Source organism: Mesoplodon densirostris, chromosome 2 (genome assembly GCF_025265405.1).
Source record: "Mesoplodon densirostris isolate mMesDen1 chromosome 2, mMesDen1 primary haplotype, whole genome shotgun sequence".
Lineage (NCBI taxonomy): Eukaryota > Metazoa > Chordata > Mammalia > Artiodactyla > Ziphiidae > Mesoplodon > Mesoplodon densirostris.
This window is the reverse complement of record NC_082662.1, coordinates 98,059,057-98,075,466: the sequence shown is the minus strand read 5'-3', so window position 1 is coordinate 98,075,466 and position 16,410 is coordinate 98,059,057. Positions and strand designations below refer to the sequence as shown.

At 40.6% G+C, this 16,410-nt stretch overlaps 1 protein-coding gene across 1 annotated transcript in view; it reads left to right on the top strand.

Annotated features, from left to right (window-relative positions):
• The first annotated feature begins 9,046 nt into the window (after window positions 1-9,046).
• Window positions 9,047-16,410, top strand: part of AKNAD1 (AKNA domain containing 1) — a 31,293-nt gene continuing 23,929 nt past the window's right edge. Inside the window, 4 exon segments of the mRNA XM_060119875.1 lie at window positions 9,047-9,086; window positions 9,613-9,761; window positions 9,858-9,920; window positions 14,464-14,597. Of these exon segments, the coding sequence (XP_059975858.1) occupies window positions 9,047-9,086; window positions 9,613-9,761; window positions 9,858-9,920; window positions 14,464-14,597 (386 nt within the window).

Sequence of the window (16,410 nt, the reverse complement as noted above, 5' to 3'; positions counted from 1 at the left end):
TGGGGGGAGTCTAATTGATTACTATTTAAAGATCTTTGTGCTTTTTATAAGAAAGGGGTTAGGGAAATAGTGCTGTTATTATTTTTTCTTTTTTAAAAAAAATTTTTGGCTGCGTTGGGTCTTCGTTGCCGTGCGCGGGCTTTCTCTAGTTGCGGAGAGTGTGTGCTACTCTTTGTTGCGGTGCACGGGCTTCTCATTGCGGTGGCTTCTCTTGTTGCGGAGCACAGGCTCTAGGTGCGTAGGCTTCAGTAGTTGTGGCACACGGGCCTAGTTGCCCTGCAGCATGTGGAACTCCCTGGACCAGGGATCGAACCCGTGTCCCCTACATTGGCAGGTGGATTCTTAACCAGTGTGCCACCAGGGAAGTCCTGCTATTTTTTTCTACAAGGGTTTAATTTTTAACAGATTTACATTTTAAATCCTTATCTTTTAGATAAAACTACAGATGGTTTAAAAAGCTAAGATTTTGAAGTACTGAGATAGTTTATGTAATAGTTAACAATTTTTTTAAAGGTGGTATTTATCAGACATTATGTGCCACACACTGTTCTGAACTTTATGCATGCATTAAAGCTAAAATAAATAATCCAGCCCCAACATGCTACAATGATTTAGAGAGCATTGCTATCTTCATGGATTTCCAGATATATAACTGGTTCATCAGGATGAGGGTGAAGGTGGAGGACGATTTATACAGCTTAAGGACTTTGGTTCCATAGTAATGGTTACCATTTATTGGACATACTACATGACAGACACTGGACTAAGTAAATGCATTGTCTTATTTTATTCATACATTAAGCCTTTGAGGTAGAGTTGTCATCACCATTTTACAAAGTAGGAAAATAAGTCAATTGCCCAAAATTGTGAGTCTAGAAAGTGGCAGAACCAGGATTGAAAATCATGTCCTGCTGTTCCCAGAGCATGAAGTGTCTGTATGAGGTATAGAGAACTATTGTTAAGTACTCAGTAAATGTTATTTGACTACAAGTATGTTTAAACCATAGAACAAGGGTGATCATTTTTCTACATGTTTAGATAATCATCTTTTCAGTTTTCAATGCCATGTATATTTCCTTTTCTGTTAATTCATGACCTTTGCTCTTTGGGGTCATTTCCTTATTGATTCAAATGATCTGTATTATAAAATACTTGGAAGTACAAGAAAGCATGACCAAGGAGTCATGATTAATTCCTCCCTTATCCTCACCTACCCTCACAAACACAGTGCCAGGTTCTGCTGATTTTTCCTCCAAAATATGCCTTATGTCTTGAAGACATCCATTTCTTTCATCTTCACTTCCATCACCCATGCTAGCTCCTTTTAGCTTCCCCAATACACAGAGGTTTTTTTCATCTTCCAGTCTTTGCATACATTTTCCCTGTGCCCAGAACACTCTACCCCAGCTCTTTGCATGGCTGGTTTTGCATCCTTCGGGCTCCATCTTGAAAGTATGTCCTCAGAAAGCTCTTTCCTGCCTATCCTATCTCAGGAAAGTTTTCCTTCCTTTCTCACATTCTTTTCCTATCTTTCATAGTAATTATCACCATTTATAATATACAATATTCTAAATCCTTTGCATGCAATTAATGAATTAATATTTGTAAAGTGCTTAGAACAGTGTAAGGCACAGAGTAAGTACTATATAAGTGATGATTTTAAAAAACAACTCCCATGATCCTCACAACGCTATCTGTGCTATTAATGTCACCCTTTTACAGATGGACAAAGTGAAGAACAGAGAAGTTAGGCAACTTGTCCAAAGTTGCACAGCTAATAAGTAACAGTCTAGCTACAAACTCAGTCTGGCACCAAAATCTACACGCCTAACCATTTTCTATATTTCCTTTTCAGTCCACAACCTAGCATAGTGTTTTGCACCTACTAGGTATTTTCAATAAATACCTGTTTAATAAATGAAGGGACAGCTCTAATAATAAAATAAAATTTACCTGTAATCCTACCACATAGAGATTTGGGGATTCATCCCTTAGATTTTTTTTCTAAGGTTAGAAAAGGTTAGACTTTTTATCAAAATCATAACTTGCAGAAGTCACTTTGAGGAGCGTAGATCAGGCATTGGTGTACAATATATTTGACATTTTATTCTTTAAAACATTTATTGATAATTTCAAGTCAATGTTCTTCCTTTAGACAGGGGGTAGAATGTGAGGGAAAGAAGGGCAAGTCTTTAAACAAAAGAGAAAGAATTTTCCTAAAATATTCTGGCCCTTCTCATCTCTAGGAAGAGGTTGCCAAACTCAAGCTAGAAAGTTTAGGGAAAGGATGAGGTATTTTAAAAAATATTATACTTCTTTAAATCAAGCGTGTTTTGAAATTTGTGGTAAGAATTATGTTTAGAAAATCAACTGGTAAGAGTTTTCTAAATGTTCCCAAAGCACAGCAAAGGTCCATTGTTTACAATACAAATCCAACAATCTATGATGATTACCTGGCTATGTCAATGGGAAAATTGGATAAAAGGACAGCACTGACCACCAAAGGGCAAGAAAAATAAGCAAAGGCTGCTGGTAAAACACCAAGAGGAAGCTTCTCCATACACTAGTTTACTCAGTTTCAAAAAAGTTTTTTGTTCTTTTAAAACAGTTTCAGGATAGATAACTTGTAGCAGCTGGTCATCAAATTTGCGTACACTCATGGAAGGCCTACATTGCTAAGACTGACTATGAATAATACATCTATCAGCTCTCGAGGGAGGATTGGACTGGTTTGTTGCTCCTTCACAGTGTTTTCCTACTGCCACTCAACAATAGCTGGATGAAGCCAGACCGTCGCCCTGAATGGTGTGTGGTTACAGTCACAGACACTGCATTTGTGGGCACCCTACATTTCTGAGATAGAGTTAGCTGATAGAATTACCAGAGCGTAATCAAATGCAGTCATTGCAGAGGGAGCCTTCTATCACATTACCTCTGAACATATTTTAATCTAGAAACACCATACACTGGATACAAAATCCATGATTACCTGACCTCTGGGCGTGGCCTAGGATATACTACTCTGAGCCATCTCCTATTTGCTTTCATGGGTAAATAGAAATCTTGAGCTAGGAACAGAGGGAGAGAATTTGAAAATTAAAACAGAGTCAAAGTCTGTATTATGGAATGCTCTTAAAAGAACAACAACAGCAACAGAAAAAGACAAGTTTAGATCACATCAGAGGTTCCCTATGTAGTCTTCAAAGCTGATTTCTTACAGTTGAAGGTACCCAGAAGAAGCAGGCACAGCATGATCAGGTTTTGCTCTATTATTCAATTGCAGCCAACTTACAACAATTAAAAAAAAAAAAAGAAAGATGATTTAGAATGACAGGATTGCTCATCTGTATTTCAAGGTCCTTCAACCAGTTTACTCCTTGATGTCCAGAGACCCCAAGATGGAGGTGAGTTTCTATTGCTACCGCTGTCGTTTTATCTCTTCATGTTGACTGCAGCATGTGTTGGTTGAAGACTTAGAGCATATTGATTTATGGGCACAAAATATCATTGGATCATGTACTTGAAGTTCCTAACTGTAATCTAGTCACATTCTTAATGACACACACAAAAAGGAGTAAGAAGATTTTGGATTGTTGAATCATTGTTTCCAACAGTCAACTCCTATTATCATTACAGAAGGTAGGGTTGATCTTAGAAGAGTGGGGTTCAGGACCTGAGTGTTAAGTTCTTTAGTGGAAGGAGGCAGGGAAGCGTTGGTGGCAACAACGCCTTTTTTCTCCTCTGCATCGGGGCCAGGTGCACCTTGTTGGAGGCTAGCAGAGGTCTAAACACAGAACAGAGGGTATTGGGGATGAGGCTGAGACTGTCACTGGCACACAGACCCACAGTTTTCCTTTGAAGATGGAAACAGTCCTCTGATACATAACATCATATATAACATCTGTATTACAACTAAATAGGCCTGGTAGATAGAACAAACATCACCTACCAGCCAGAAACAATGATTCGCTGACCATCTTTGGTCTCCAACCACCAAGGAGTTTTGGTTTATGCATCTATAGACATTCTTAGTTGAATCCATCAGATTTTCAGTCATCCCAGCCATGGTTATTTCCTTCTCTTAAACTAGGCATGTTAGTGAGGTTAGGCCAGCGCCTCAGCACCAAATTCAGACTTCATAATAAAGTGAACCACACAGGGGGTAGAGGTCAGCATGGTGAACACTTTGCCGTTCATCCGTATTTGGGGCCCAGACTGAACTGTTTCCACAGGACCAGGTCGCTGTGATGTGCTGACCTCTTTTGCTCAAAGTATTCACTCTCAGGGTGATTTGTGAGCTACTGCTGAGCACATAATGGTCAGGACAGCTGCAAAAGCAGTCATGGCCCCAAATATGTTCACCTGAACTCAGTAAATCAAATTGGGTGCTATAGAAAAGTTCTGTTGGGTTCTGACTGGAACCTCTTAGGATTCACCTTTGGATTCTAAGATGGAGCTGAGTATTGAAATGGGAAGATGGTCTAGTTGCTTCCAGCTACCTGTAAGGGGCCCATTATGATTCTAAGGATGTAGCTTGTCCTTTAGCAGAAAAAAATCCTTTTAGTATCTTGCAATCACACACAAAAATAACTATAATAATAACAGAAGCTGTTTTCCTGTGTGTAATGAGAGAGTTCCTCAAGCTTCTAGCTTGTCTTGGTGGTTGCTCTTTTCTCTTTTTCTTAAGAGTCATGGCAAAAATTAAATTTTATCAGTTTAAACAGAATGACATTTTAGAAATTAGGATCTGGCTAACAAAAGGTCTTTTCTTCCATAGCAAGAAGGGCTTCCATAGCAAGAATTGCTCAGCAATGAGTACCTCAAGATGCAAAGAATGCATGAGGATGAGTTTCAGGCTATAGCTTGGGTCATTAAAGGTCCTGCAAAACTAGAATTCATCTTTCTTTTCTCTTTTCTCTGTAGGCATTTAAAGATGTTTTTTCCCCTCAAAAATTAGACAACGTTAAAAAATTAAAATATATTTGACATATAACAAGGTGTAATTTTAAGGTATACAACATGTTAATTTGATCCATTTACATATTGTAATATGATTACCATTTTAGTGATAATTAGACCTCTATCATGTTACATAATTATCATTTTTTTAGTGGTTGGGATACTTAAGTTCTAGTCTCTTAGAAAGTTTGATGATTATAATACAATATTGTTGTCTATACTCATTATGCTGTGCTTTAGATCTCTAGGGTTTATTCACTGCTCGTTGCAAGTTTGTACCCTTAAACAACATCTGTCTTATCCCCCCACCCTCCATCCCCTGGTAACGACCATTCTACTCTCTGTTTTTATGCGTTTAGCTTTTTTTAGATTCCACATATAAGTTATACCATACAGTACTTGTCTTTCTCTGACTTATTTCACTTAGCACAATGTGCTCAAGGTCCATTACTGTTATGGTAAATGGCAGGATGTCCTTCTTTCTCATAATATATATATGACATCTTCCATACATGCACCCCAATGTTCATTGCAGCACTATTTACAATAGCCATGACATGGAAACAACCTAAATGTCTGTTGACAGATGAATGGATAAAGAAGATGTGGTACATATATATAGTGGAATACTACTCAGCCATAAAAAAGAATGAAACAATGCCATTTGCAGTGACATAGATGGCCCTAGAGATTATCATACTAAGTGAAGTAAGTCAGAAAGAGTAAGTCAAATACCATATGATACCACTTATATGTGGAATCTAAAATATGACACCAATGAACTTATCTATGAAACAGAAACAGGTGCACAGACATGGAGAACAGACTTATGCTGCCAAGGGGGAGGTGGGGGAGAGATGAATTGGGAGTTTGGGATTAGCAGATGCAAACTATTACATGTGGAATGGATAAACAACAAGGTCCTACTGTATAGCACAGGGAACTATATTCAATATCCTGTGATAAACCATAATGGAAAAGAATATGAATAAGAATGTATATATATGACATCTTCTTTATCCATTCATCCATTGATGGGCACTTAGGTTGTTTCCATGTCTTGGCTATTGCGAACAATGACTCAATAAACATGGGAGTGCAGGTATCCTATTGATATCCTGTTTTCATTTAATTTGGGTATATATCCAGAAGTGGAATTGCTGGATCATATGGTAAATCTATTTTTAATTTTCTGAAGAACTTTCATATTGTTTTCCATAGTGGCTGTACCAGCAGTATACAAGGGTTCCCTTTTCTCCACATCCTCGCCAACATTTGTTATCTCTTTTCTTCTTGATGATGGCCATCCTAACAGGTGTGAGGTGATAGCTCATTATAGGTTCAATCTGCATTTCCCTGCTGATTAGCAATGTTGAGTATCTTTTCATGTACCTGTTGGCCATTTGGACAACTTAGACAATGTTTTATCTAAAATTATTTGGTGATAGTTTTCACGATCAAACAATAAATTCATTTCCAGGTAGATTTTTAAAGTAGTTTTAAGGCTCCTATAGAGATCATGTCTCATATATGCCATTTATTCCTTTATCCTGTAAATATCCCACAGATAAAGAGTACCTAGCCTTCCATACCTGGGCGTTCTTCAGCACTCCAACACTGAGATTGGTTTTTTCATTTTTAAGCTACCATAATTGTTTGCTCACTCTGTGCTGAGCACTATGCCAAGAGCTTTAGAAAGCTGATCTCACGTTCATCTAGCAATCCTGTGAGCTAGGTATTATTATTCCTATTTTTCAGAAGAGGAAACTAAGACTCCAAAAAGTTAAGGAACTTGCCTGATGGCACAGAGCTAAAGAGTGGAAAAGCCGGAATTCAAATCCAGGTCTCCCAACGCCTGCTTCCCCTCTGTGCTTTTGACTTTCCTGGGAAGCATTTCCCTTGTTCTTCAAGTTCAGTTGCAGTAGCCTGTAACTTTGTTCATGTACCTCACTTTACAGTAAATATTAGACTGGTAAAGTAATCCTGCAGTGATGATGATGATGATAATTCTTCTTTTTCTTCTCTCTTTCTCCCTCTCATTTTAAACAAAATATTTTTATTTGAGTTCTCTAACATTGGCATATATCTATAAATTCAAATTTTTGTACAATGTTTTATAGATATCTTTACCACATTTAGTGTCTACTCTTTTTTTGCTTGGAGAATTAATCTTACTTTTTTGTCAAACATATTGCTTTAGTTTTTAGGTTATATAATAAAGCAGAAGTCCACAGACTCATAAAAATTTAGATGGGGAAGAGGCCCTCAGAGATCTGTTCATCCAACCCCATCATTATATGGGCAAGGGAGGCCAGCCAGTGGTTGTGGGTCCCTTGGTTGAGTCAGAGCCTCAGTTAGTCCCTTAAAACTGGAGGTAATTATACTACTTCTAAAAAGTTGTTCCAAAAGTTTACAAATCAAGAAGTGATATCTAAATGGATGCTTTAAATTTTATTTAAAAGAATAAAAGACTCATACCAAATGGCAGCTGGTTTTGCTCTGAACAACACACTGCTACCACCAGACTGTGGCAGCTTGACAGGACTGCTCAGAGCAAGGCAGCCTCTTGAACTGGGTTCTGCCTGGGTTCTAATCAGAAGAGGGATGCTTGATGGCAGATTGGCCTCTGGGTGTCAAAAGACCTTTTGGTTCCTTGCTCATATTTCTGTCAGTCCTTCTCTGCTTTTCTCCAATATACAAGGGAAAATCAGAAGAAGGGGACCAGAATGTCTGGGAGGACAAATGAAAAAGCACCAGAACAGAGTAGGCTGGTGGTTTGTTTGAGTTGAGTCTGCTTTCAGTGCCACACAAAGAGGCCCATCAGTGATGTGTGGACAAGTGACAGCCGTAGTACTTTAAAAAAAATCAATCCTTTACTTGCATTCCAAGCTCCTATTTGGGGAGAACAAATTTCAAATAGTACTTCCTAAGAGAAGTTGGTAAATATTTGGTCATTAACTAGAGACCAATGTCTCCCTCAAATTTTAACAAATAAAATATTTAGCCCCCCTCCTTTCTAATTCCTTGCTTATATACCACTGATTACGTAATGTAGGCTTTAGGGTGAGTTACTCTTGGCCCCCACCCCTGACACACACACATACATACATACCGGGAACCAGCAGCCCACCTGGCCTCGACTGGGATGCTTCTCTCAGTCATGGAGAAATTTGCACCCCTGTGACACTGGGAAGTCTCCACGTTCCTCATTCTGCTTGCAGGAGAACACCCCTCAGTGGGCACAGTTCTCAGTGCCCTGTGGTTAGTAAGGGCAGAATGAATATCAAGTTCATCTGTCTCTGGCAATGGGAGCCTGAAGTCAGGTGTCTGATTTTCTCTCGTCCTGTCAATTCAGGTTGGAGAACTGGACTCTATAGGTTCCACAGCCACCATATAATTGAGATATTCATAATAACCACAGTCTAGTTTGACCACTACAGTAGCTCTCTGGCACTAGCGTGTTTGTGAGCTGTGTGTGTTGGGAACAATGGGAAGACCCTCAAGGTGAATCACTCCGGAATTTGAACTCTTATCCAGTTAGCCTGTGGTGAGTAGAAAAGGGCTGTGTGAACAATCACTATCTTGACACATTTTGGAACTTAACACTTACTGTTATTATTCTCTGGAGTGTGGCTACCATGTGTCTGAGTGTTAGTGAGAGCACCAGCAATAGAGCCGGTGACGAGATCAACGACGGTCCTTTGTGGGACCTATGGTCTAGCTGTATGAGAAATATGTGAGTATTCCTTGTAATAGTATCAAACATGATAGTAGTAACAGCTAACATGAACACTTACCATGTGCCAGATACTATGGTAACATTTAATTCTCATCACAACACTATGAGGTAGGTTCTATTACTATCCCCATTTTACTGTTGAGGAATTTGAGGTTTACAGTGATGAAGTAATTGCCCTGGGTCACCTGGCAGGTAAGTGTCGGAATGGAATTTAACCTTGGCATCAGGGCCCCAGCTCTTGACACAACTGGGTGGCCTCCACGATGACCAGAACACATCGAGTCATCGTGAGTAATGGTATCATGATCACTATCAACAGTCATGTTTTCTTATCCTTTAAATGCGCAGATGGAGCCCATGGTACATATCCACCAAGAACATCTTGCAGGTACTAGCATTTTAAAAAATATTTATTTATTTAATTTTTGGCTGCATTGGCCCTTCATTGCTATGCGTGGGCTTTCTCTAGTTGTGGTGAGCGGGGGCTACTCTTCGCTGTGGTGCTCGGGCTTCTCATTGTGATGGCTTTTCTTGTTGCGGAGCATGGGCTCTAGGCGCACAGGCTTCAGTAGTTGCAGCGCGTGGGCTCAGTAGTTGCAGCTTGCAGGCTCTAGAGCACAGGCTCAGTAGTTGTGGCACACGGGCTTAGTTGCTCCAAGGCATGTGGGATCCTCCAGGACCAGGGATCCAACCCATGTCCCCTGCACTGGCAGGCAGATTCTTTACCACTGGTCCACCAGGGCAGTCCCGGTACCAGCATTTTTAAACCTCTTTGATTTAGATATACATTTTGAAAAAAAAATTTTTTAAATAGTGATTGGTAGTGATTGCCACAGACTTCTGTTTTCTGTACTTAATAAAACTGCTGTGCAGCTGAGATGAATGGTAACCAAAACTTATTCTTTCTTACATAGGAATAGAATCTGAGACAAGTCTCTCTAAGATGCCATTGACTTCTCAGAAAGACCCTTCCTCAAGTTCTTCTTACACATTTCACAAGATATCCCAAGGGAAACAGATGTGTCAGAAGTTAAAAGAACAGACTGATCAACTGAAGACTAAAGTAATACTTTTAAATCTTATTATGAAAAATAGAAATAACCAAATTCAAACATAAGACACTATGCCCTTAATGAAATATTGCATTTTTTCACTGCAGGTACAAGAATTTTCCAAAAGCATAGCACAGTATTCTCCCTATCATTTGCAAGACAGGAGGCTGGTAATAAATGTTATCAAGTTTTAAAAATCTTTTTAGGGAATTTGACATGGGAAAATACAAATGACTTTGTAGTATCATGTTTTCTCTACATTGGTGGGAATAGAAATGCTCTGGTAAGAAACGCTTTGCTGAAGATTAAACTATCTTTGTGTTACAGGGACTAAAAGAGCTTAGAGCTTTCTATTTCTATATGTATTTAGCCCTTTCTACTTCTCAGGGGATCTATTATTTATGGCTGTTTTTCCTCAGCAGTCATCCCATAATAAATATGAGACCATGGTAAGTTCAAGAGAATAATATGCCAGCTGTTGTAAAGGGCAAGCACATCCAGATTTGATGGGTCCTGGAGGATACAGGCTATAAAAATTGCCAGTATCTGGCAACTCAATATATAAAACTTTGAAAACTTAAAATTAATCTTGAAGACATGCTTTTCAGACCAAAATCTTTGACTTTCACATCCTTGCTTGTTGTTGCATTTAATCAAATCATTAATTTATGTTGTAACCATAGCCTTGTTCATCAGCGTCAGGGTTGTGGGAAGTGAGAGTGAAGCATGGCAGTGGGGCAAAAAGCTGAGACTACTAGAGCCAGGGATGTGTGAAGTTGAAGATGTAGTTTAGGCCATTGGGTCAGCAGCAAGACAGGTGGCAAGAAGTCCTGACATAAAGGACATGAGCAAAGCTCGGGGCAGTCTGTGCTTCAGAAACCTAACAGTATAGACAAAAACTAGGAGGAGGTAAATGTTGAGACACAGTTCATTATTCTTTCACCATAGTAATTAAATAACTCATACATTCATTCGGCAGCATTTGTGGGGTACTTCCTATGACTCAGACTCTGTATCAGGCATTAGGAATTTGGAGATGAAGAAACATTTCTTTTTCAAGCGACTTATCGTCTCCTAGGAACAGACCAGTACATCAAGTAACATGCAGCTTGGGAAAGGTTACATGTGATACTAACGGCAGCAGTGAAGAGGCTCACCCTTGCCAGTGAGAGGGTACTTTAGAAGGCTTCCTGGAAGGGACTTCTGAGCTGGGCATTGTGGGAAGAATATGGCAGAGTAAGGGCAAAGGTGTATTCCAGGAAAAGGAATCAACAGGTGCAGTGGCACAGGGACAAGAAAGTGCTGAGAGTGTGAGGAACTGTGTGGCAGTGTAATTGACCAGATGGAGCTCAGGGGGAAGGGAGGAGACTGGAGAGGTAGATAGGACTACATCATGAAGAGCCTCTACACCACGCTAAGGAGCTTAGATTAATTTCATCCTGAGGTGGGGTGACGGGGCAACACTGGAGGATTCAAAGCTGAGACACAGCAAGCACCAAGGGGGCAAGACTGTAGGGATAGAGATCGGCTAGAAAGCCATAATCCAGGTAACAAGTTCTATGAAGGCCTAAACCAAGGCTGGCAGTGAGGATGGAGAGGGCATAAATCCAAGAGTTTAAGGAAGTGGCGGCAGATTGAACCAGGTGAATAAGAGAGGAGGCTTGGATGCATTCCAGATTTCTAGCTTGGGTAACCAAGGTCAGGAATAAAAGTGGAGGATCCAGTTCAGAATGGGTGTGCCAGGTAGGCAGGAGGCAAGATGTCACGTTCAGTTTGGGACACTTTGAGGTACCCATAAGACATCTAATTGGAGAGGTCCAGTAGGCAATTAGAGCAATGGATCTGAACCTCAGAGGAGTTGTTTGGGTCAGAAATGTAAATTTGGGTATAGCTTTGTGTTGAAGCTGTGGGGTATAGGCGATTGCTCAGGCAAACACGCAGAGTAAGCAGTGAAGAAATCCAAGGATAGGATCATGGGAAGCAGAACCAGGGGCAGGTAAAAGAAGAGGGGTCCTCAAAGGAGATCGATGAGGAGAGACCCAAATGGTCGAGGCAGACCTGGAAGGGGCAGAGCTATAGAAGCCAAGAGAAAAGAGGGTTTTGAGAAAGAGGGAGTGGGCCACACCATCAAATCTTCAAGTAAGGAAGGTAAGCAAGATGTGCATTGGATTTGGCAACTGAGAGGTCATGAGGGAGCTTGGCAACCCTGATTTCAATGAAGTGGTGGATCTATGGAAGCCAGATTGCAGGAGTTAAGGAGTGAATGATAAAGGAGATCTCCTAAAACCCAGGCTTTCAGAAACTGGGAGAACATAAAGTTTTAAAAGGCCAAGCAAAGCAGAGGAAACTGGTTCAAGGCATTAGCCTTCTTGAGGCCTCGAATCAGGAAGTTTCTTCCTATGTTAGAGGGTATGTGGGGATTCGTGTCGGGACTGAGAGAAGAGGAGAGAGGTGACTCCTTAGGAAGGTGACTCCTTAATTCCGGGCCCATCTGGTTCAGTGAAGGAAGGCCAGACAGGGCTAAAACTAACTTTCTCAGGGTGAGCAGCTCACGGAGAAAGCATTTGGATTTTGGAGCAAACATCCTGGTTCTATGCGTTGATTGTACAAGCTTAGACATGTAGCATGTCTTCCTATCTGAGTTAAGAGACTTAAATGAGGTACATTTATGGCAAGAAAACTATGCCCTATCTTCTTCTGAACACAATTAAAATTCCAAGGTCCCAAATTATAATTCATAATTGGCTTTCTTCATTGAATATCTAATTCCTTCTCATGGCTTTAACCACCATTTTCATGCTACCAATTCCTAAATTACTAGTCCTCACTTCTCATCTGGAGCTCCAAATGTTTGTGTTGATCTTCCTTTGGATCTCCCACTCTTACCAAAAATTCTACCTTGCCGAACATTGACATCTTCATTCAAACTTGTTAGCCTTTCCAAATTCCTCAGTTTCGTCAGGGGGTTCACATTCTTCCCACCTCCCACAGTAGAAACCTGAGTGTTGCCTGTGATATTTATAGTATCAGTCAGGGTCCTGGCAAGAACAAGATGGCTTACTCCAGTGGAGTTATTGAGGAGAGCTTAGTAAGGCATTATTTTACAAAAGCATGGGCAAGGTTAAGGGAAACCAGTAAGGGATAGAAAGCATCTCATGGAAGGAACAGTGGGGCAGAGGGACGGAGGAAGAGCAGATAATGGAGCATAAGGAGAGTAGCAGTAGCTGTAGGGGTAGCTGACAAGTTCTGCAGCTTTTGATAGAGACACAGCCAATCCATGATGATACAGACAGGAGGAAATCAGGGAAATAAAGACCCTACCTCATCCTTCTTCAGTTCCTCTCTGCTGCTGTTGTCTTCCATTGGCTGAAATCAACCAAAGCCAGAGGCATGGGAGCCTATTGATATAGTCCATTGAAGGCCAGCCTCCTGGCTTGGGCACAGAGACAGATGGAGGGTGGATCTGGGGTGGGGAGAAATGGAAAACATCTACCACACTTGCCATTTTTTATACCCATATAGCCAGTATGCTTCTAAACTTGTTTGTTTATTTTAATAATAGTAAGAACTAATAACAATGAAGATGAGAGCTACCATCTATTGAGTGTGTACTATGCTCCTGGCACTAAGCATTATCTCATTTAATTTTTACAATATGAGGTGAGGGCTATTATTATCTCAAATCAGAAAACTGAAACTTAGAGTTCAAGGTGACTAAAATCATACAATTAGTAGGTGACAGTCTGAACTTGAAACCTGGCGTGTCCGATTCTGTAATCCCATGATGCAGTATTCTTGCCCTTGGCAATATCTCTCTAATTCACCCTTTCCTCTCCATTTTCATGGATACTGCCTGATCCAAGCCCTCTTGAGTCCTTTAAGCCTGACTTAAGTCTCACTTCTTCCATTGAGCCATAGCAAAGTATTCCATCCCACAGTCTGTTTTCCCAACTGGAATAAAATCCCTGAGACCAGGGACTATGCCTGATACAGGTTTTGTGTCTCTCACACTTTTGGCCCAGGACCAAACATGGGCAGTGCTCAGGGAATGTTTAGTGACTGGGGCTGCAGGGCTGCAGCCTCTGTGCATCGAGATAAGACCCTGACCTGTACAATTTAAACATTCATCTGCATAAGGCTACATCTGGAAGACCCATTTGAAGCTTTTGACTAAACTTCCCGATGTTCCTTCCCCATTTCATCCTCCAAGTGTCATAGATTCAATCCCAGGTCCTCTAACTTCAGTTCTTTTCTAAGATCTATGTGACTTCTGACATACTTGCTAGAGCCCCAATTTCCTCCTCTATAAAACTGGGATAATAAATCTACTTTATCACATTTACAACATTGATGCATGGATTAAATAAGATAATGAATGGAAAAGTGCTCTATGAGCTAAAAATTATTCTGCAAATATGTAGGATTATGAATGTCCCATTAACAAAACTTTAAACACTTCCGAGTGGGTTCTAGGAGAGAAATCAGAAGTGACCATATTTTTCAGCTATGTGCTATGAGGTGTCGTAAATGCTGAGATGGGTCTTGGGTTGTCTATATTTTAGATGTCAGACTCTGAAACAAAACAGTTGCCAGGAGAAGGATGATGGCTTTGTTTTGACACTACTGTGGGGTACATCCTCATTGTGTTTTGGGGAAAAACAACTACACACACAGGCTTACCTGTGAATGATTCCAGTGACTTCACTCCTACAGGTCCTCGAGAAACTGCAGGGACACCTCGAACTGCTGGAACAGGAGTTTCTGGCCAATAAGGAGAAGCATCTGACTTTGAAACAGCAAGTCCACAAGCATGAATCCCCAGCTGTCGACGAATTTGATCCAGAAAGGTGAGGCTTAAACTGTGTAAGGTAGAAGGGTCAGAGGTAATCTCCTTCAGGTAGGATTCTGATGTGGCTGATGGCTTAGTGCTTGGAGAGCCATTGGTCTTGGGTCAGCAAAAACTGTGCCACCATTGAATAAGTGTCACCCCATGCAACAAGCAGTACAGAATTCCTGCTATGTGTAAGGTCCTGTGCAGGGCACTGACCCAGATAGAGTGCCCCAAATGAACAATGTTCTCCTGGAGGAGAGACATTGTGCCACCACCTTGCATTTTGTTGGATGTCATTATAATCGGTTCTGAGACTCAGAAGAGTACAAGAAATCCTAGAAAGGCTCACGTGTTAACCCCAGAGGACCCTCTCCTCGCCAAGCTCCTCCTGTCCTGTCCTCTCCTTCATCCCACTCCTGCCTTTATTTCCCCTGCCTGGTTCTTCTTTTCTGTCCCTCTTTTTCCTGGTGTACAGACAATTCCAAAGAGACAGCAGGCAGGAATGAATCATTGTTACGTTGGTTAGTGTTGGGGTAAGGGACCCACAAATCCTGATAAAGGCAAAATGTTAAAGCTTGAAGTCAAATGATTCCTGAATTAATTCACATTAGAAACTTGGGTGCACAATCATATTGAATGAAGATTCCAGCTGGCCATTCTGATGGCACCATGCCCCTCTCTTTCCAATCTAAATAATTTTAACATGTAGTCCAGGACTCAAGGCTAGGATTGTTTCCATATAATTTCCTGGGATGAATTTAAAGAACCCATTTAGTAGGCTTAATATTTGTAAGTTCAGCTCTTTCTATTCATAGCATTTTAACACGAATTCATTCTTGATGCCAAAATATTTTAATGGTTTATATTTTGGCACTAGCGTCCTGAGGTATTACTTCTTCAAAATGAATGAAATCTCTGTCTATTGTTATTTCAATACTGAGTAATTAGACAGCAAGGATGAGGTTTTAATATTGATTTTTTCCCCCAAAGGCTTTTTTTTTTCTTGGAAAAAAGGATCTCCACATGCGTTCACTATTTGTTTAAAAACTAATAGAGTAAGGATATTTATTTTCCAAGAAATCCCACTTGTTTTGGCAGTCGTCTTAAAGACAGGCCTCTGTGCGCATTAAGACCAAAGTTATGCAATGCCTTATTTATATCCTAGTTCCACCCACACTGCGCCTGGCCCCAGTATAAATCAAGAGTTTCAACTGCAATTATATCCCATATACAGGAGAAGCTTTCAACACTGGGGCAAGGGAAGGACACAGCCTCTCCCAAAACTCACCTCAGAACTGCCTCAGAGCAAGCAAAGTGTGCTCAGCTCCTCTTGTTCTCAAATGGGCAAAATGTGGCAAAGAGCAGAACCCAGCCCAATACTTGAGGTCGTGGTGTGTCGAGAACCTTCTAAATGATGGGTCCAAAGGCTTTTGTTGATGGCTTTCTGTAAAGGAAAGAATTGTGCAAATTAATTGGCTAATTGCTTAAGTCAGCTATTGTGATCTCATTAAAACCTTCTTATTATTGCCTTTGAAAGGTAATATTCAAAAACATTGTTTGGATTTCATGTATCTTGTTTGTCAGAATGTAGTCTGATGGTCATTTGATTCTGTCAGACACTAGCACCAGAAGCCAAGGAGTCAAGACATGGGGTTCTTCCTCCATCAATCCCTCCTCCCTGATACTATCAGCATACACTCTTGTCTTCTATTTTACAGAGAAGATCACAAATTCCCTCAAAAAATGTCTTTTCTCCACCTCCAGATCTGCATGTTTTCACCTCCTCTTTCTTCCTTCACTCACCTTCCAACCTTTCCAGCCTTGGTCCT